This window comes from Limanda limanda, chromosome 21 (genome assembly GCF_963576545.1).
Source record: "Limanda limanda chromosome 21, fLimLim1.1, whole genome shotgun sequence".
Lineage (NCBI taxonomy): Eukaryota > Metazoa > Chordata > Actinopteri > Pleuronectiformes > Pleuronectidae > Limanda > Limanda limanda.
The window spans coordinates 7,239,374-7,260,105 of NC_083656.1; the positions used below are offsets into that span (position 1 = coordinate 7,239,374).

Below are 20,732 nucleotides of genomic sequence, written 5' to 3' on the forward strand. Positions count from 1 at the left end.
ACATCAGGCCGACTGACGGTTACACACAGTGTAGCTCAAACAAAAACAAGGCTACACAAGAAAGGAAGAGCCGCACGTCAAACAAATAAGACACACACAAACATTTAAAGGAAGGTCACGACAAGAAGCCTTGAGTTGCATTCTACCACTCCGGCCTCCACGGGGAGCCACTCATCATTAGAGCCAATGCAGTTTGGCTATTGTCAAGCAATAATGTTCTTGTGAAAAGGGAAAATTACTTTGTGAAAACCCGGTCGTCTACACTCAGGGAGCCTCTCAAGAGGAAGGCTTTGAGAGACAAGGACGGACGTCTTCATGAAGAGACAGCATCTGCAGCGGCCTTGTGACACACCTTCTACTCGGGAAAAGATGGATGATTCTGCGCGTCTTGTTTTTCTGTCTGTTCATCAGCTTGACTGTCGGTGAACCTGGCGACCCCGGAGCCAGAGGTTGTGCAACGCCCTGACACAAACATAACAGAGCTCATCTCAGGGCGTCGATGGATCTACATACCTCACTGACCCCAGACACGAGGGGAGGAGCAAACGTTTCTTGCTGAAGGCCACGAATGCAAGCCGGGTTAGTGAGAAATGCAGATCTTCAAATGCCAGAAGGTCAGTTGGACACGTCTGCTTTGGCAACACGTTCGTTGCCAAAGCAGACGTTGCCGTTTCCTCCACCAACAGTTTAAACCAGAATCCTGTTTCCCAAAATGTTCTCACCAACGTATAGACACGACCACTCTTTAATATCAAAATCAAATAACCAATGGCAACAGGAAGAGTTCTTCAAATTCACTATTGCAGAAGGAAACAATCAGTGCAAAGCTTCCCAGTGAATCTTTACCATGTAAAAAATAATAAAAATCCCATTTAATCCATTAGGTGTGAGAGCATGAAGGAAATCAACCTCCGAGCGTCTCTCTGGAGCAACGATCTGCCTCTTTTCCCTCCATGTTTGGGCAGATCAAGCCCCCCCAGTGACCATAAATCTGTGGCCGCTGACATCATGTTTATGCTCACTACTTTTATTAAAATCATATGGGAGCTGTGGGAAAATTTGTACTCACAGCCCTGTGTTATTTCTAAGATCCTCAGAAATACTTATGGCCAATTTCACATTTAGTAGCCATGTAGTTTGGGGTTTTGGTTGGAGTGTGAACAGGTTATTCAAATCCCTTCACCTTCACTCTGCTGCAGAAGACGTCTCAGAGAAAGACGTCTGAAACATTAAAAAGATAAAACCAAACTGGGAGAGAGGGCATCTCACCACCAAGACTGACTGGCCATTTCATCACCATGTTGCATGTACATGTATTGAGATCAGACACCAGGATCAAACCACTCACATGAAACAGAGGAAAAATATCTATTCTGATATTTAAAGGAATATTTGTTACACTACAGCAACTGACTAAATAAATAAATAAATGATTTGATTCACAAACTCCGGATCATGAGATTTGATCACTCGTCTGACTCTTTTCATTGAGCTGCATTGTTTCTGGAGAAATATAGAAAAATGCCATATCTAACAATGTGAAAGAAAGAGAGAAAGAGATAAAGAAAGACAGAAGAGAGAAAGGAGAAAAAAGTAAAGAGAAGAGAAAATTAGACAGAAAGCAAGAGAGACAGAAACAGGCGAGAGAAAGAAATAGAGAAAGACAGAGTAAGACAGAAAGAAAGAGAGATAGACAGAGAGAGGAGAGAGAGATAGAAAAAAAATGTTTTGCATGGGCAGAACAATGAGTTTGGTTGAACCCTTCAGGATGTTAAATTCTTTTCTAGTCAAGTTATCTCAAAAACTCTTCGGCCTCTCCACTGAGCCAGAGTCTCTTTTACAGCATGTAAACCTCTTCACTGTGATTCAACTTTCCACATCTCTCAGCAGCTGCTCCCTCACTTTCCCAAAAATAATCCGAGGGAGAGCTCTTGTCCGCTGAGCAGCAGCTTCGACTCCTACATCTCGACAACGCCTCTGTGTCCCCTTGAAGAGAGAAGTGGAGCAGGTCCAGCTCGACCTTGTGTGGCAACACCGACGTCGAGTCAAAGGTCAGAGTTGATTTTCAAGTTCGGTGACTTCCTGCTGAGAGAATGGAGGTGAGCAGGTATGATGCATTCAGGGGACGTGGGAGAATATTTGACAGAAGCTCAACTCATCACAAACCCTCCCCCTCCCCTGTTTCTGCATTCCCACAGCGCCGTCCCACAGTCTGGAAATATGGAAATGATATTTTATCTCGAGCGCTGATACGATCTTAATGGAGTCCACTCAGCCAGAATGACGAGCGAATCAAATGTTCCTGCGATTAAAAACCGTGTAAAAGCTGATTTTCTCCTTCGATGAAACTCCTTTTAACTTTTTCCTTTTCCAAACACGATAACGTCATTTCACAACGACACTTTCAATAAGATCCCTCTTCTTATGTTTATGCAATTTTTAGTTTTTTTTCAAACAGGGAAATGATCTAGAGAGGTCAACAACAACTAACCAGTGTCATTTCCTGCACCACCAGTGACCTCTGGGATTATAAACCCCTCAGAACGGTTTTAAAAGCCTCATTTTGTGCTGCTGGAAGGAGCCGTGTGCTCTTGGAGGATATTATCTAACCCCTCATGCCCACTTTTTAAATAAGTCTTTCTTATTTAAAAGGTGTGACATCATCATAAAGGCCGTCATAAAGGCCGTTTATGCTTGTAAACCTCGTGCCTTGCTCCCTGTTGATGTGGCCGAGACGGCGTTAATGTCAGGGAGCGTGTGTCACACAGGCTTAACGTGTTGTGAAAGATATAAAAGTGGAGAGAAAGAGCAGGGTCATGCTTTGACCTTCTTCTTGTTATGATTTCTAAAACTTAATTATCATCCATTGCCACGTCCATCCTCTCACTTTAATGTCGGAACCTGTGTCATGCGTTTGAAGACGGATTCAGAATCGGTCAGCGGGATTTGATGGAACTTGAATAAGTTTCTCCAGATACATCGTTTACCCCTTAACATCGACTCCTTACAATAAAAAGTTGGAAATGTGTTAGGCCGGGAAAATGATTGGAAAAGGCCTCTATCTATGAGCTAAGTGGCATATACAATAAACATGTGCGACATAAAACTCTTATTAGGACTTCAACTAAAACTCTGTTCAAGATTATATATTCAAAAGGTTTATTTAATAAATTCCCTCACGACCTACCGATGGTTTAACTTCACCTTTCTAATTCCTTAAAATGTTTAATAACTTGGCTTTATGGTAGGACTTTAAAACCAGTGTCCAGCTGCTGCAGAAATGAAATATATAAAGTAACCTTTTTACAAATACATAACATTCTTATGACCCCTTTCTGACACATTTGTCTTCAGTAGAAACTTATAAGGCTTAGAGTGACAGAGAGGGGAGTGAGAAAGGGATCTGACACATTTAGTGTTTTCATGGAATGTGTTGACCATAAGAAAAAATGTAGACAAGCGACAGCCTCGTCTGTTATGTGATGTGTTGACCGATAGCTGACGACACCTCAGAGTGCAGGAGAACATTGATTCCACGTGTATTTGTGATATTTCATGTGCTGCTAAACGTCTGCTTGGACTAAATCAGACCGGTTTCTTTCTAACAGGTTTTTTTTTAATAGTGGCATGAAAACTACCTCATTTCAACACTAATCTGCAAACATGAGGAAAATGTGCTTCTTCTGGTCAAAGGAATGGGACAGATGACAGGCATTTAGTGCACGATGTGAAACAGGAAGTCTGACAGTCGGGTGCAGCTCACACGTAACCTGACACTGTGGCTAATTCACGGATGAACGGAGCTCATTAGAAAAAGCTTTTGATAAAAATCGCACGTGGCAGAGCTGCAGTCGTTCATTTTTATTAATGTAATGACTGTGGTGATGGCAAGTGACCTGATTTGCAAAGGAGGGGTATGAGAGGAATGTTCAGGAATGATGTGAAACCTCAGCTTCTTCTCATTGCAGACATACAACCAGGTCAGGTATCCAAAATGTTTTTATTAGTTGTTCTGCAGCTTACAGAGTGGCACTGACTAACGAGGTACCTTCCAAGACAAAAGCATGCGAGTTCAGAGAGGAGCAATCAAGCGAGACTTAGTAAACACCATCAGGAACTTAATGCACACCCTCTCAAGCTCATTACTGTTCATTAGGAAATTCCAGAGGGATCATAGAGCGGAGAAGGAACCCTGGTGAAACTTGTGCAGAAAGAAAGAATAAATAAATGGCTTTTTCCCAAGACAGAAATATATTGTTATTGCTTCCGATACAGTCAAAGTGTCATCGCCTCCCACCGTTCATACAGTGACACCTCTTATCCAAGGCACTGGGGCCGAGAGCCAAACCTAATAATTATTATAATAATAATAATAATAAATATAATAAAGTAAAGTCAGACAAGCACAAAATTAAATCACGAGACATGATGACAGCGATGACAATCAAAACACTCCGATGGCCCCGGTCTGACAACAGCTAATAACTTTGAAAACTAATAAAGGAGAAAATGACAAATGACAACTTGCACATTATCATATTGTGTTACACAACAACAACGCACACGGTGTATTACAGCGCGGCGTCATTAGAGCATCTCTTTCATATCAAGCTCCCTTTGTATTGGAGAAATGAGCTGTACAGATGCACGGGGAGAGATAGTGATCTGTTCAGAGTGCACACAGCGAGCAGAAGTCAGTCGGTGTCATCGGTTCACCGGAGGTCATCTTCCCTTTATTGGAAACAGGCACTTTATTCATTCGCTTACATAACGGCAATATTTTAAACGGTCTTAATCAAACGGACTCCTCGTGCCATAAATAATCCTTATTAGAGGAATAATCAGTCACAGAGAGAGAGAGAGAGAGAGAGCGGATGCACAGAACAATAAGTCGACTGTCGCCTCAAGAGACGATGAACTGTAACCGACTCGAGAAGACTCACGATGCACAAGTGTTTACAGGAGCTTGATCGGTGCATGTGAAGGCAAAAGCAACAACATACATATCCTGTTTCAAAGAAAAAAAGTCAAGAGTTGAGTAAATACCCTGGTGCTTGACATCTTTAATATATTAATGATAATAAAATAAAAACGTGATTCCCTGGATAGATAACTTCTCATAAAGTTTCATTTCTGGCCTTACTTAAAACTTAATGCTTCTTTCCTCAGACTGAGATTAAGGTTTCAATATAGTACGTCTGCGAGAGAGGCCATAACTCTGCATTAGCATTCAAAAGCAATGGCAGAAGGAAAAGCTCAGTCTCTGCACTTTTTCTCTGCACTTTTCTAAATTCAAACAGAAGGCGTCTGATTATTTTGTGTCTTTGATTTTCTCGTCCATCTGCTGGTTCAGGTGAGAATACGAAGCTGATCAGAGGCTTCAGCTGCTACTTTGTTTTTTAACAATTTAAATCCTCCACATCATTTATCAGATCATCAGACAGCTCTATCACCACCTGCCAATTAGATCATCAACATAAAAGTTTCTCATTCATTTCATAGAGAGGCCTTTATTTTTGGAGGTACAGGTATTTTCTGACACACAAAGTGTCTTTGAGATGAACTTCTTCATGTATAAAAATATACATTTCTAATAGAGACAGTTTTCTGGCTTCTGTCTTTAACTTAACCAATAGGAAATTCGCTGTATAAATATATAGTGTAGTGTTTTTTTTAGCCTGCTGTTGTGTTTGCCGTTCAGCCTTCAGTAAAAATGCCCGGGGATAAATCTATTTGCATTCCCATCAATAACCGTCATGCACAGTAAACAACATTACAGCAGTGATGCATTACAATTTGGAGAAGGAGCTTCGGAGCGGTCCGAAATGAAATAATGCAGAAAAATCTGGTTTGTACCAAATGCATTTTTGATAAAAGCGACGGCTCCGGTACAAACAATCTTTGTTTTAGTTAAGCCCTGACATTTAAAAGAAAAGTGGATTCTCCGGCTGTTTGGACCAAGGGAGAAGTTTTAGAAGGCATGATCCAAAGCCACGGTGAGCTCTTCCTCTCCGGGACTGGCACTTATCTGTAGAGGCTGAGTGAAGGAGACTGCTTTCATGGTACAGGCTTGACCTGCCTCTATACAGTAGTACATCCATACCCCCAGAGTGAGGCTTGCCTCGCCGGTGGAGTCCTTAACAACAGCTGGAAGTTTGGTTGAGACGCAGAGGGGCCTGGACAGATCCAATATGTCACCCGTAACCACCTTGTTGTCAAGCAGCCACTCGTTACCTGTGGAAAAAACAGGAAACAGAATGATGGAGGTGCAAAATCAGTAGTCTGACCCTACACTGGAACATTTGTTTGGTGACACATTTATTAACATCTCTCTTGGCCAATGTTCCTGAAAGGAGGTGATTCACAAAAAGCGAGACTGCTCCTTATTCCGGACGCAACTCCTAAACAATGTGTCTGCGTCACATCTGTTATTTATTGTCGAGCAGTGCAAGGTGCACCCTGTGTACTAGATTGTCTCAGGCATCACACACTACCTCTAAATTGAGTCGGTTAAATTATTACCCCCCTCAAATCCACGTAGCCCCAGTGAATCAGATGACGTGAGGCTGAGGACATGAATTTTCGGAGATATTTTTAGCAACAAATACTCATTGAGAAAAATAAATGGGGCACGGACACTGAAAGATGGGTCAAAGTCAAAAAGAGAAAGCAAGAGCATCAACTGTGAGAAAATACGACGCCGGACAGATGGTGAGATCGTTGCCGGCTGTGATTAATGAGGCTGATGCCCAACGTGAAGTCCCAGGGAAGCCATTTGTGAAAAGCCAGTGAAAACACTTTAGATCTGCTGGCGCTTCCAACTGGATCCATTAAAATTCCTGCCTCTGCTGTGATCTGATCAGTATTAAGTCTAGACTGGGTACAGTGGGGCAGCGGGGATCACGTAACATAGCCCGGTGGCTAATTATGTGAACCAAGGCATGTCGTCTTATCAAAATGTTTCTAAAAATAGCGCGCTGATACGGCGGACTGCCTGCTGCGCCGCTCAGGATGATGGAGACACTCCAGTTCCAAACCTAATGAACGGACCATCAACGGTCACTAACATATCTGAAATCACTTCACACTTGATCCCGGGGTCAGACGGCTGTTGATTACAAACGGAGAGCGATGAACGAAGCCCCGGCTCAGCATGTGGAAGCTACAATCATTATATTAGCCGTGCAGAGCATATCCTCACTGGTGCATTAGAAAAAAAAAAAGAGTCCCTGACTGATCTCTCCATGCCTCAGCGGAGAACTGTAAATCCCCGGTGTGGGTTGGTGCACAGTGAGAATGACATCAAGGTTAAGTATCATTCACTTCCATTATATTTTTGACATATCATGGACCAAAATAAAGCCTTGTAGGAGAGGTTGAGAGGCTCACATCTAGAATAGAAGAGGGTCATTATAAATGAAGAGAACAAGGCTACAGTCACAGGGAGAAATCACATAAAACAGTCGAATGAAGACCATTTAAAAACAATTATTCATAGGTTTAATTTGCCTCGTCATCTTTTAACCCCCCCCTCTGAACATTCACTCTGTGCTTCCTTTTTTTCTCTCTTGTCTCTTGGAGAAAAAAAAACACTGGCCACGGGTTGGGCAGTTCTTTTGGGGCTTATTCTAAAAACACTAGTTGCTTGTTATGAATATAAAAAAAAAAAAAAAAATGTATTTTTTGACACTGACCCACGTGCATTGATGAACACTTTTTGCTTACAGCCACACAAATAATATCAGTGCTGTATTACGGAGATGGAAAAAAGGACAGTTGTAAAACAAAGACCTTATCTACCTTTGTGCAAAATCTATTTTAAATCAATCAAAATCATTTATTAAAAAATATGATTTCATAAAACCCTATCTTAGAAATTCTCCGGTGAGGTGAATGCCTGCCGCACACCAGTCAAGTGTGTGGTCCTGCGTCTGCCATTTGAAAATCCTCTAACGTGCAGCAGGCATTAACCAACCGTGAAGAGGTTTTCACTTTCATGTGTAGGGTTAATCTGATTATCACATTTACATGACATTTGTAACAATGGATGAACTTGGTCTCACCCTCGGCCGAGAGGGCCCAGCAGCTGGGGGCCTCCTCGGTGAGTTTGGTTCCTTCTGGGAGGGACAGGCTGAGCGACAGGACGAGAGACTGGCCCGCAGACACCGCTACCGGTGGCATTGCTTTCCTGACGGCGGACTTAGGCAGCGTGGGGGCTTTGGCAGGTCGGGAAGGTGCCGAGTCCGTGCAGTCCATGGACATGGGGAACTGGAGTGGAGAGAAATGTAGGTGTTTGTGTTAAAGAGGAGAAAGCGATTGATACCAACCATGTCCTTTCTATTTATCCTTTAATCCAAGCTCCTCTAGGACAAAAGCTTTTAGGAAAAATTAATGACACACACACGTGGACAAAATGTTGAGTACACTCTCAAGGTTGTAACACACAGACACAGCTCTGACCAGTGAGACAGTCTTGGAGGCCAAGTCCAGGATTTTGACTTGGTGGTTGTTGGTATCCGCGATGTATAGAAGCTTCCCGTCCTGGCCAACACAGATTCCTCCGGGTTCGTTGAAGCATGATTTGTCAAATTCGGGGCCCAGAGCATCTCCAGCCTCTCCCGTCCCTGCTAATGTGCAACACTGCTTTGTCTTCGGATCCACCACCTTGATCTGAATCACGCAGGCAAACGCACACAATTAAGTAAAAGAGTCAAATCCTGTATGTTCGCTCTATGGTATCAGATCAAAAAGGAGAGTCAAGCTTTGAGCAGCCACTCAACAACTTAAATGTAGCTTTGAACAGCAGCCGTGTGACGTGCAACATTTACCTTGTGGTTGTAGGAGTCGGCCACATAGAGCAGGCTTTGTTCCGGAGCCCAGGCCACACCGAGGGGATGCTGCAGCTTGGCATCCACCCCTTTCCCATCTACATCCCCGAAAGCAAAGAGGTTCTGGTTCAAAAGAAGATAAAAATGGTCAGGAGAGATGGAAAGAAGCGATAGAAACGTACAAATGCCCTCAGTGCAACTTGTGACCCCTTAGTTTAGAATCAACATGGGTGAAAGAACAGAGTCAAATTTTAGAAGCGCCTCCAACCAAATTGAAACCATTTGTTTTTGACCGAAAAAAGACTTTAACCATCAAAATACAAGCTGAGGCCTGTGATAGAAACAACCAGTGTTTATGAGAATCATACTATAAATGATATGGCAAAATCAATTATCTCAAGGGATTAAGGGATTCTGACTAATTCATACGAGAACAGAGGCACAAGAAACATCTAGAATAACAGTAGACAATAGAACAATAACATTAATGTCAAATCACAGATAATTAAATGAACAGTCTTTAATCCAAACATTGTTTCAAGCAAATGTGATCACAAATGATTAATGAATTAATCATTTGTGAAGATGAATTACCATGGCAGCTAATCAACAACCAATCTGTTGGAAATTGGAATTAATAGCTTTTCACGCTGCATCACTTTGATCAATAAACAAAACAGTGACTCCGAGGCCCATCGACTGTCCACAGCTGCAAATGTGGTGCCAATAAAACCGCAAACAGAAACGTGTCTCCTGCAACAAATGAATGTGCTTCTGATCTGACACCCTTCGTTCTGCACTTTAAACAGCACTATACATGCATCAGCAGGTGCTGTATCTGGCCGATGCACATGGGCTAACGGTTTTAATCCTATTTAAAGGTTTAATGTTTCTGTGTCTCAGTTCAAAAGCTGAACCATCGAGAGGCTGTAGATCATAGAGCATGTTGCTGGCTCCCTGCCATGTTGAATAAACTGTATATGACTCCGGTTAATTACTCCCCATTCTTATGGATGACTACAGGCTTTATAAAGCTCAAGGGAATTTCCGATAAATCCACTATAGTGACAGGAAAATTACAGAAGCACTACTACGTTGCGGCTATGAAGACGTGATCAACCAAAAACTATTTTTTGAGGCTCTGGTTCAGCGACGAACAAGGGAGGCTTTGTCATCTCCACCAAGAAAGTTATGTTTGGTTTGTCTGTGTGTTATTTAGCAGGATTATACAAAAACAACATGACCTTTTGTGGAGAGGTTTGACCCACGGAAGAACCCACTCAGGACCCACCCACCCCTTAAAGTTGAGATATGGGTGCATTAGCCTTGGTGGCTCTATGCACTCTTCCAAAAAACAAAACAATATATTATGGTATTTCTTGAAAATGGTCCTGAAAACGAGTGATTGTGAGCATTTCTGTGGCGGATTGAAGTGAAGGCTCTAAATTTTGTGTTAGCTGTTAATGGATGGAGCAGAGCCAAGTAAGTTATCGTTGAAATTTCCTCCACCTTCTGTTAAATCCTCTGTTCACTGTATCGTCTACTAAATACACTAAAATGGATACAAATAAACTACACTAACTAGGTATGAGTCTATTAGACCTTGAACATGTGTTTAAGATAAAACTGTTCTGTAGCTAGTTTGTTTACAACTATTACCAACCACGCTAATGTTAGGAAATTAACACAAAAAGGTATCTAGCTGAAAAAAGAAGTCTTGCATCCATCCACCAAGTTATAAATGAATTCACGTCCACCCACCATCGGGTCTCGCTCTCCCCCGACCAGCAGCTTGACACCTCCATCCTTCAGCGCGAGGGTGCGGATGGTGCTGCTTTCACTGTCGGCCACGAACAGGCAGCCCCCGGGCTCCTCCGGGGCCAGAGCCAGGCCTGAAGGCTGAGCGAAGCCCGCCTTGTGGGGGTAGGAGTTGTTTCGGTTCTCCTCGCTGCCGCTGCCGGCCCATCGCACGCACGTTCCCGCCTTCAACACACTGTGAAATCGAATGTGGTGACAAAGCAATGAAATACATCATCATCATCATAGGCAAAGCTTCTTTGACAGTGTCAAATGTCTTTATTTCTGGGGTTTAAAGGTTTCCTGTTGCCAAGTGGACATGATGGTCTCACCTTCCTTTGGGCAGATTTCCATCTGCTAGAAACAGAGCCCAGATCTGGTGGGTCCCTGCCATGGCGATCCACAGCACGTTATCTTCCACCCCGCCTACGCATGCAAATGAGATGCACATACATTGACACATACAAAACAAAAACACACAGTTTAGAAAGAGGAAACGTTCATGCTTTTGGCTGTTTACCAGACAACCTCAATCATCAAGATGTTACTCATATTTGTCCTAAAGCTAAAAATGTCCTTTCAGGTGTCGACCTTTCTTCCTTCTCAACTTTTAACTCATTCCCAGGAAGTCAGAATTTTTTATTTGGGATTGTTTGCTGTCAGAAATGAGTGAGAGATGTAGCTCAACGGGTTTGAATGACAGCGCCCTGTGTGACAAAGCAGCTGCCATCATGACAGACACACAACCCTGACAGACAGACGCACGGAAGAATCTGAGTTGTATTTTTAATGCAGCGCAGAGCTCAGCTCACATCTGGTGGACTGTCAGGAGCATTTGACGTCTGCGGCCCCGGACCCGATGACAGCCATCACTGACTCTTTATAGTTCAAAAGGTGCAGCGACCTCTTTTATACTATTTATATTCACAGTGAATAAGAGCGGAATATGCAATGAGTGTTTGGATGTACTCTCAACAGGGACAATGTTAGCAGAGTTTAAAGGTCTGAAATCATGTCCTCACACCATGTTATGTTTCAAAGCAGCACCCATCAGCCTGTGCAGAAAACCGGACTGATTTCCACTTGCTTCCATGCAACAGTGAAACAACGGTGCTAAACAAAATAAAACATATTTATCACATGGGCCCGATCATTCAATCACCATACGTCAGTGATGTAATCACCAAATGATGATGAGCACAGCTCCTTCCAAAGGCAAGATAAACAACTGTGTCCATCCTCCATTGTTAAGAAAACATCGTCACATGGAAGGTCGGGGACGGAGGCCACAGCTGCCAACACATCCGACTTGAAAAACTCTTAATGCACCTAATAATAAACAAAGTTGACCTCATGCAAGAATGCTGGAAGAAAAACAGATTCAACAAGAAACCTCTGCCGAGGCCAAACACACTCTGAGATATACGTCTCATATATATATGTCGGATGTTTTTCATTAAGATTTATTAATTATTCCCTGGGAAATATGCAATTCAGGGGTTTTTAATAGTCACGTCATTAATTTGGAACACGCTCAATCTCTATTTTGAATAATAACTCAATAATCAAGTTGAAATACTGATCAATGTTAATGAATTAATTCAAACATTGGAATAATAACCTTTAAATTTCTTAAAAACCATAAATAAAGCTAAAGAGTGACACGATTACGCGAACGGATCATTTTTACATTCCCTCAGAAAGAAGAACACTAGCATTTAAAGAATCTGACAGATTCTAAAGTTACAGTTTAAAAACACTCTACTTTGATTAACACTAAAGATTATATTAATAATAAATGGAGCTCCGAATATTCTGGCAAATATAATAAAAGTGAGGCACTGGAGGAGGATTGAGCTTTGATTTTGCAGAGAAGAGTCTTAGTGAGAATTTATAAAAAGACCTTGTGAGAACATGAGAGGAATTTGTTAAAGAGGCTTATTGTCTCCCATCGTTTATGAGGCCCCACAGATTAATAAACATCTTCCAATAACTTAATTAGGCCATTCAATTGTCTATTGGCCTCTGTGCATCCCTAAACACGAAAAAAGAATTGTGAAGCATTATCCATTCCATTCACAATCAGCCTCACTAAATGAGAACTTAAGGACTTAGCTGAGAAATTGTAAACAACATGTAATTAACATCTAAACCACTAATGAATTGCTGCTTTGTTTTGTTTTTATTTCGAAACTCTGGAAATTCAAGCAGAAGATGTACTTGGAAAGTTGATTAAATTAATATAATTTAGTTTTATTCAAGAAAATATTAAACGTCTGGTATCGCTTTATGTTTTATTCTCCCTCGTGTGTGTTATCACGCCAGAATTCAAATCCCAGTCTCCTCACAGGGGCGTGAAATGTAGTCACTTCCACTGTCACCTCAATCTGCCTGAACTCTGACCTACAAGACGGAGCGACACCCGACAATGGCCAGGCGGTCTGAGAGAGGGGCGGAGCTGAGGTTCATCTCTGGAGTTATTGATTGTAGTGCAGAGACAATACGAACAGCAGCATCCAGGGGATTTTGTGTGACAGATGGTGAAAGCAAGGGCAGGAACGGAGAGATGATAAAACGTTGCGAATGTCGCCCTTCGGGTTCCGGTCTGCGGTCACAAAACTCACCGGCAGTGCCGAGAATCACATCCCAAGGCGAGCTGATTGGCTGCTGGGGTCCCGAAGCTCCACCCTCTTTGTCTGTGCCTTGAACTCCTGTGCCAGCGAGCGTGCTGACTCTTCCCTCCAACAGGTCAATCTAACACAAAGACACAAACAGTCATAAATTCAGAGAGAAATATTAATAAGAGTTATTTTAGGAAACAGTGGTGGTCCCTACCTTTCGGATTAGATGGTTTTCTGTGTCGGCCACGTACACCGTCTCCCCCCTAATGGCCACACCCTGAGGGGAGTTAAAGGAAGCTTCAGACAGGTCCCCATCTTGTCTCCCACTTTCTGGCCCTGTGACAGACGTGATGACATCATGCAGATTAGGGAATGTTTTCACAGACTTTGTGAATCAAAGCTCTTTGTCCAGTTAGTTTTGAAAACTTGGACACTGTGCATTCTCCAGTGATAAATCGACTGATAGCGTTTGTTGCATCTTTTAGATTCTGAACTTTCACATGAGCCTTGCAGGTACATTTCAGCATCTTCAGACTCCACATGGTTTCAGCCTTTAACACTTGCATCTAAACCGTGGTGGTGCCTACTTACTGAATCCAGTCTTCAATATCAGAGGTTAAGCAACATCAGTTTATAAAGATTTGACAGGGGATCTAGACTTAAAGTTACATTTTACATTTAATGACTAATTAATTGAATCGAATGTACCAATACTGTATCAAACAACTTTGACGGGATCTTTTTCAGGTAGAGTGGAACATTTTAAACCTCTCCATCTCATCAAGCTCATGGACACAAATAATGTTTTTAAATGTTTCCTTAAACTGCAACTTCAGCTTCGCTTTATTCCTTAACATCTTTATGCCAACATAAATATTATGTGTGCAGAGCAAAGTGGTCAACCCACAAAAACTAGACAGATCCATGTTTTTTTCCCTCATCTTGTCCAGAATCAGAGCCAGTTCCCAGCGTGTACACGTCCCTGCTGATGCCAACCTCTCTGTTGGTCTGGGAACAGCACAGGAAACCATGTGGCTCCTCTGAGGGCTGTTGAGGCATGAGGGTAATCTAAAAATACCAATATTGCTTAAAATTGGTTGAGTAATACAGATTATAATTATTAAAAAGCAAGAAAAACAAAAATGTCCCTTTTTTCCCAGAATCCAATAGAGTGGAGGTATAAGGATTTATTTCAACCTAGAGAGACATCCCACTTCTTACCTCCTATGACATGCGACAGCTGTCCGGTAGAGGACACCACCAGAATCCGGTGATGCCCAGTGTCAGCTATGGCCAGTCGTTTCTTGCTGTTGTCAACAGCCACCTTTCCAGGAAAAGACAGGATGCTGGGTGGCAGGGAGTCTCTGTACAGCTTGATTCCCACTTTGTGGTTCTTCAGAAAGCCCTCCTCCCTGTAGTAACGGAGGGCGCAGTCAGTGAAGAGCATCAGCCTGTCCCGGTGGCCTTCGCCCACCAGGGAGAAAAGCAGGTTGCCATGTGGTCCGATCAGGACCAGCGTGGGCCAGCAGGACACCTCCAGCTCATGCCAGAGGCTCGCCTCGCTGTCGTTCACCACCGGGTGGCAGATGTCATAGCGGAGGACGGCGCTGCGAACATTGTCAAAGACCTAAAACAGGGTTGGAGAAGATCAAAGAGAAATCTGTTAAGATATTATTTATTCATTATTAGTGTAATAATAATAATAATAATCAAGTTTCAAGATGATTAAATCCATAAAGGTATGGTTATTTTGTCACAGACACATCAAGTGGAAGTTTTCCATTATGAAACGCAGAAAGACAGCGCATCCAGAAAAGCCATCCCTCTGGTAAAAAGATGAATGAAAACCAATTACCTTTTCATTTGGGAATTTGGCAGAGTGTACACCAACAATAACCAATCCATCTGAGTGAGAGATGAAAAGAGATGGAGACAATGAAAACATTAAAAATGAGCTAAATATAACCAAACAGCAAGTGACTCAACTTAGTCATTTTTTTCAGAACATTTTCAGGCCTTTTGAGCTTCATTTCCACACAAATGGTTTGATACCTAACTGAGAGCAGCAGCACTAAAAACAATAGAAATTTCAAAGTAAAAAGACTCGTTTGACTGATTATTCTATAATTCGATTAAGCACTGACACAATTAGTTAATTAAACCTGAAGAAGCTGTGTAAGCAGCAGGTGGAGCTATAGCAAAAACATTATAAACTGTTTTATATACAGGGACGTTGGATATAATGTGAGAGCTTGTTACTCTTTGATTTGTGATGAGATACTGGATTTATTGAAGCATTTGAGAAAACGATTTTGACAAGACATTTGAAAACACTAAATTAGTTTCAGAGGTGGAAACCACTAGTTTAGTCTTTAACTTTTTTTAACAGCTTGTTATATTATCTATTGTTTGAAATCTTCATTTAAAAAAAAAGAAATCTGACCTAAAGTTCACAAATGAATGTAATGGAGCACAAAAATACTATAATTATCTCTGAAATGTATCAGAGTAGAAGTGTGAAGTAGCATAAGTGGAAGTGGAAATACTTGAGATTGACAGTATGTGTGACATTGTGTAGTGTAAACTGTCCTGCCTGCAGAAGAGGAGATCTTATGCGCTGCCTGGATGAACTGGATGAACTTCTTCAACCAAGGAACAAAATAGGCTTATTTATTTTACTAATAATAACAAGCAACTCGGGGCAAAATATTGAAATCTACATCGGATAAACTCAGCGTCCCACCAGCATGTGTTTCAGTGCAGCTGACGCCCCTGGCCCTGGCACACACACACGCGAGATTGGGTAAAACAAAGTCGTCCTTAGTTAAATTGTTGATTACCCCCCAAGTCTCAGCGAGGTTCTTAGAAACAATTAAGAGGCCCGAGGCTGTGAAAGATCAACATTTCTCAGTAATCATCCAATCTATTAAACTCCTCTTGTCAAGACAATGTGAGCAATTGGTTATAATTTCACTTTTGAGAAGGCCAGTGGATGTTCAGTTGTTATGCATCTCAAAAGGCCTAAAACTGGAAAATGTTAATTTATGGGCCCAATTTGAACGGACCCTTTTGTGGTGCTAAAATCAGCAGAAGTGGCCGCACTTAGCAGATAAGGGTGTTTCCTGTCTGTTTCCCCAAACAGTTTCAGACTCTGTTTAAAAGCAGTCACATTTGTACACATATCATTACCCAGTTGAAAAACTTGACAATACTGAATACAACAAAATAAAGAGTGGAGTCACATAAATGTCAAAAGCTCCACTGTCAATCTGAGCATGTGTTATTCACTCGGAAGGAAACTTGACAGCTGATAATACTTTTAGAAGATCTATAGAATATATAAATGTTAACCTCTTGGAATATGTTCATCTCAATTAGAATAAAGATTATTCTGTATGTAGATGTTACCAATTAAACTGCCTAAAATAAATCCAGATGTGTTTGAAGGTAAGGGCAAACTACTTGTAAATAGGTTTTATGATACATTAGATTTACAAAATTGCATTCTTCCTGAAAATTATCACAACGACTGAAAAGAGTTAATTTACTATTAAATATCAAATTTGCTCATATTCGTCTAACTTTTCAATGCACTAGAAGTTTGTCAAATTCTGCATAATTTTAGCATCAGGACAGAAGAGTAGGTGATGAAAGCTGAACAGAATAATATGCTAATACTTGGAGTTGAGGCACATACTTCAACTGAAAATCTAATGAGAAAATTTGTGAAACTCTCAAAATATAAATTGCATGATTTAATTTTTGATAACATGGTTAATTAACATTTCATAATACCTTTTTTGGAACAGAACCTCACATGCTATTTCAGACAAGAATATGAAAAACTAGAATGGCACTCAGTAGAGCGCTTACTCCGCCAAGGCCCAATAATTAAATTCAATCAAGCTGCACCAACAGTCATACACTCATTAGATATCAGTCCCCTAGGTATGTCTATTTTCTTCATTTAGATCAATTAATTCCCTGGGAAATTGGTGAAAATGTAAAAAAAAAAAACTAAACAAAAACAAACACACGTTGTTGTGGAAAATAAAAAGAAATCCTGGATCTGCACCAACATTTAATGGGTTACTTCTTGACCACGTTTCGTGAAAATCTGTGGGGTAGTTTTACGTAATCCTGCAGACAACTAACCAAGGGACAGGGGCAAAAAACAACCTCCTTGGCAGAGATAACAAATGTCCTCAGTCCTTCATAAATGGAGCCTACTGGACATTTCCTGGACAGAAGTAAACACACTCAGTCCAGAACATTCAAACCCAAAACAGCCTGCAGTAGATTTCGTCACTCATGGCCTGTGCCAGGCAGTTACAGTACCAGCACAGATTGTAGTGACGATGGGTGGGTGGCGGAGTGGACTGTGGGAGTGACTGGACAGGGCGGCTCCCACACCTCATTGACCAGAGCAGAATACAGAATGTACCCACAGCAGTGCCAAAGATAAGGCAAGAACGATAATGTGTGGTGGCACTGCAGCATGTGTGTGTGTGTGTGTGTGTGTGTGTGTCTGTGTGTGTTCTGGGTCCGACCTGGCTCAAAACCGAATCTCAAGCTGCACAGCTTCCTCTGATGATCCCCTGAAGGACCAGAGTCAGTCGGATGTGATTATGCTTCACATGGATTGGCAATACAAAGCGTATAATTATGGGACCCGTACTCATTGACACTGCAGCTTGGAAATATTTTTAGTCGCTGTCTCCTCACAGCCGAGATAAGGGCCTTCATGCCCCTAGAACATGAGGACAAGCTGATGTACTCCATTTTTTTCTGCCCCAGTGAACTGCCCCATGACACAGTATGACGCATGAGGCACCAATGGATTTGTGTTTCTCTTCAGTGAAGCCTGCCAGGCTTCTGCCTCCGGAATATATTAAATATTGCTGCTAGAAGGCCAGTCCTGCTTTTTAAGAGACATCCTTTCACATTTAATAATCCAGCAGAAGACGATTAAAAGTGCATTTTACAAAATAAATAAGATTTAATTTTTAGCTTCCACCCCATTCAATGTGCAGGGCAAATTTGATTGGTTGACGAGCACTGGGCAGGAGCGAATCATTTACAGACACAGCGCACAGTTTGTTGGTTGAGATCAGGACACTCATGCTACCTGTTGCTTTGTCTGATAAACTCATAAAGTCCATACCTTCGACGGAATGTTTCTTCTCGAGCTGGTGCAGATCAGGAAGGATGTGCATGCAGTTGATGCAGCAGTAGGTGAAGAAGTCCAGCAGCACCACTTTTCCAGCCAGATCCCCGGTCAAAGACAGAGGCCCCTCTGTGTTCAGCCATTCCAAGCCTGGAGCAGATCACAGAGTGGAAAAGGATGCCGTTATCTTACTAATTACATTTTGTCACAGTGTCGGCATATGCTTTACAGTGCCCATTGCGGCCGTCCTCAGAGGGTAACGCTTGCGGTCGCAAGATTCTTGAGGGTTATATCTGTCTCAGGCCTGACAAAGAGTTCATGTCATGAGAGAAAAAACTTGGACTACAGCAATAACTTGGAAAATATTCACAGCTAATGCAGCTATGAAATATCTCAAAATAAATGAATTGGAGATTGTGTTTGACGGGGTTTTTTCCCACTCATTCCTCACACTGCACTGAAACTTGGGTCTGATGATTCGTCACGCTTGATAAAACAATTGCTTTCATATTTTTTACAGCTGTTGGGAGCCAACACAAGGGAGAAGAGGAGAAGAGAGGGGAGAGTGAGAGGGGAGAGTGAATGAGAGGGAGGCGAGAGAAGTGTCATTGTGTTTTAGGAGGCTGGTGTGAGGCCATGCAGAAGAAGACAAGGGAGGAAAAGAGACAGGAGCAAAGAAGAGGAGCTGAAGGGCAACTGGGGTGACAGGAGGAGCCAAGAAAAAAATTATTGTAAATGAGAGGTAGAAGAAAGACAAAAGCAGAGGTGCAGAAACGTGACAAACACAGCAATTCAATTAAAACCAGGTTAACAAGTTAATCTCCCATATCTGTAACTTAAATCATGTAGAATGAATAAATCACATTATCAAATTATGTGCAGCTGTTTTGGTGAAGAAAAAAAGAAAAGGAAAGTGCAAATTCAAATGATCACACGACCCTTCTCATTTGGGTGGTCTACAACTAGGCTAATGTTCGTGAGGGAGAAATTATAAAACCGGGGAAAATGGACATGTTGTATGAATTTACAGGGAGAATCCTGAAATGATTTTCCTGCACTGGGGAATTTGGAATTCAACATAATCAAGGTAAGCAACACCCGTTTCTTGTTGTGGCCCCACTTGCTGTGAAGGAAAACCCTAGAATTAGTCTCCTTTAATTCTGCTGGATGTATTTATTTATAAAAAAAGAAAAAGAAACATACGTTTTAAACCTATATAGATGCCATGCAGTAGCCTGGATGCCAGCAGTGTTAAAAACAACAAATCCCTGTTTGTTGGACTACGATACAGCGCCACCTACTGGTGTGATGAGATGCTGCTGCTGATTCTAAATCTTTTGAAAGTTGACATACAGACAGTTTGGGTCACAATGAACAAAAGTGAGGTGAAATAAATGTGTCACCTCGCACGGTATTTAAAAAAGATATATAAATATAAATTGAGCAAGTTATGAGTGACATGAGGAAAAAGTAGCCACTTCCCCTTTAATGACCGCAGTTTGTAAATGTCAGTGGTCAAAAGTTTGGACAGCACTACTTTAAATGTTTGACGCTGTTATATTGTATTAGCTGTGATGTTTAATGTGCATTCTCAACCAAATATAGAAAAGTAAAAACAGTTCGCTCTAAAAAATGCAGTAAAGTAAAGTAGCGTGACATTTAAATACTTGAGTCCCTCACAGATTAAGAGATAATTGACCAATTAGGGTTCGCGTGTGTGTGACAGATACGATGGTTTTGCTCTTCTTTTTTTTTTTTAGTATTTAAATGCAAAAAAGACAACATGGTTCTTCGTCAGTAAACCCGGAAAACCAACCCCGGGTCCTGTCATGACATGTAGCGGCGGACAACTCCCCTCATACGGACAGGAAAACAATGCTAAGCTAAGCTAGCTAAAAGCTTAAAAACTGTGCTCTAACCCGTTTGGAAATCCGGTATCTTCAGGTCCTGTCTCTCGTCTAGCTTCCTCAAATACTTAAGCACAAGCTCCTCTTTCTCCTGCGGTGTTTGGGCCTCCTCTAAGCCGATATCCAGCTCATTCTGGGAGGTAAATAAAGCGGAGAGGCTGCACCGGGACGCCATGTTTGCCACAACAAGAAGCCGGTTAGGTAAATGCACTACGCAGATTCGTACCGCTCATATATCCGACACTAGAACGCTGTTTTTTAGACTTTTAAAATTATTTCTAGACACAATCTGTAAGTAAACAATATGCCGGATTTTTTAAAGTGTTTAGTTTAAAGTAAAACATCATGTAGGGGTTTTTTAGATGTGTGGAAAGTGCTGGTGTGTTTCTTCACTTGTCTTTACCAGATTCAT

The 20,732-nt window shown here is 41.7% G+C and overlaps 1 protein-coding gene across 1 annotated transcript; it reads right to left on the reverse strand.

Annotated features, from left to right (window-relative positions):
• Positions 1 to 3,981: 3,981 nt before the first annotated feature.
• On the reverse strand, positions 3,982 to 20,495 carry nhlrc2 (NHL repeat containing 2). Its single transcript, XM_061095311.1, has 12 exons — positions 20,333 to 20,495; positions 18,411 to 18,563; positions 15,102 to 15,151; positions 14,468 to 14,873; positions 13,461 to 13,582; positions 13,250 to 13,379; positions 10,958 to 11,051; positions 10,590 to 10,821; positions 8,829 to 8,951; positions 8,461 to 8,670; positions 8,064 to 8,268; positions 3,982 to 6,234 (listed from the first exon to the last, which is right to left on the reverse strand). The coding sequence occupies exons 1-12, from the start codon at positions 20,493 to 20,495 to the stop codon at positions 5,972 to 5,974; spliced, it is 2,151 nt and encodes a 716-aa protein (XP_060951294.1). The 3' UTR covers positions 3,982 to 5,971.
• Between the last annotated feature and the right edge of the window lie 237 nt (positions 20,496 to 20,732).

Excerpts from the sequence above, each read along its gene's own strand:
- nhlrc2 (XM_061095311.1), bottom strand. The coding sequence starts at position 20,495 with ATGGCGTCCCGGTGCAGCCTCTCCGCTTTATTTACCTCCCAGAATGAG. Across the intron at positions 15,152-18,410 it reads GAAGAAACATTCCGTCGAAG|ATGGATTGGTTATTGTTGGT; the intron begins GTATGGACTTTA and ends TCTCTCACTCAG. Across the intron at positions 13,380-13,460 it reads AAAACCATCTAATCCGAAAG|ATTGACCTGTTGGAGGGAAG; the intron begins GTAGGGACCACC and ends TCTTTGTGTTAG.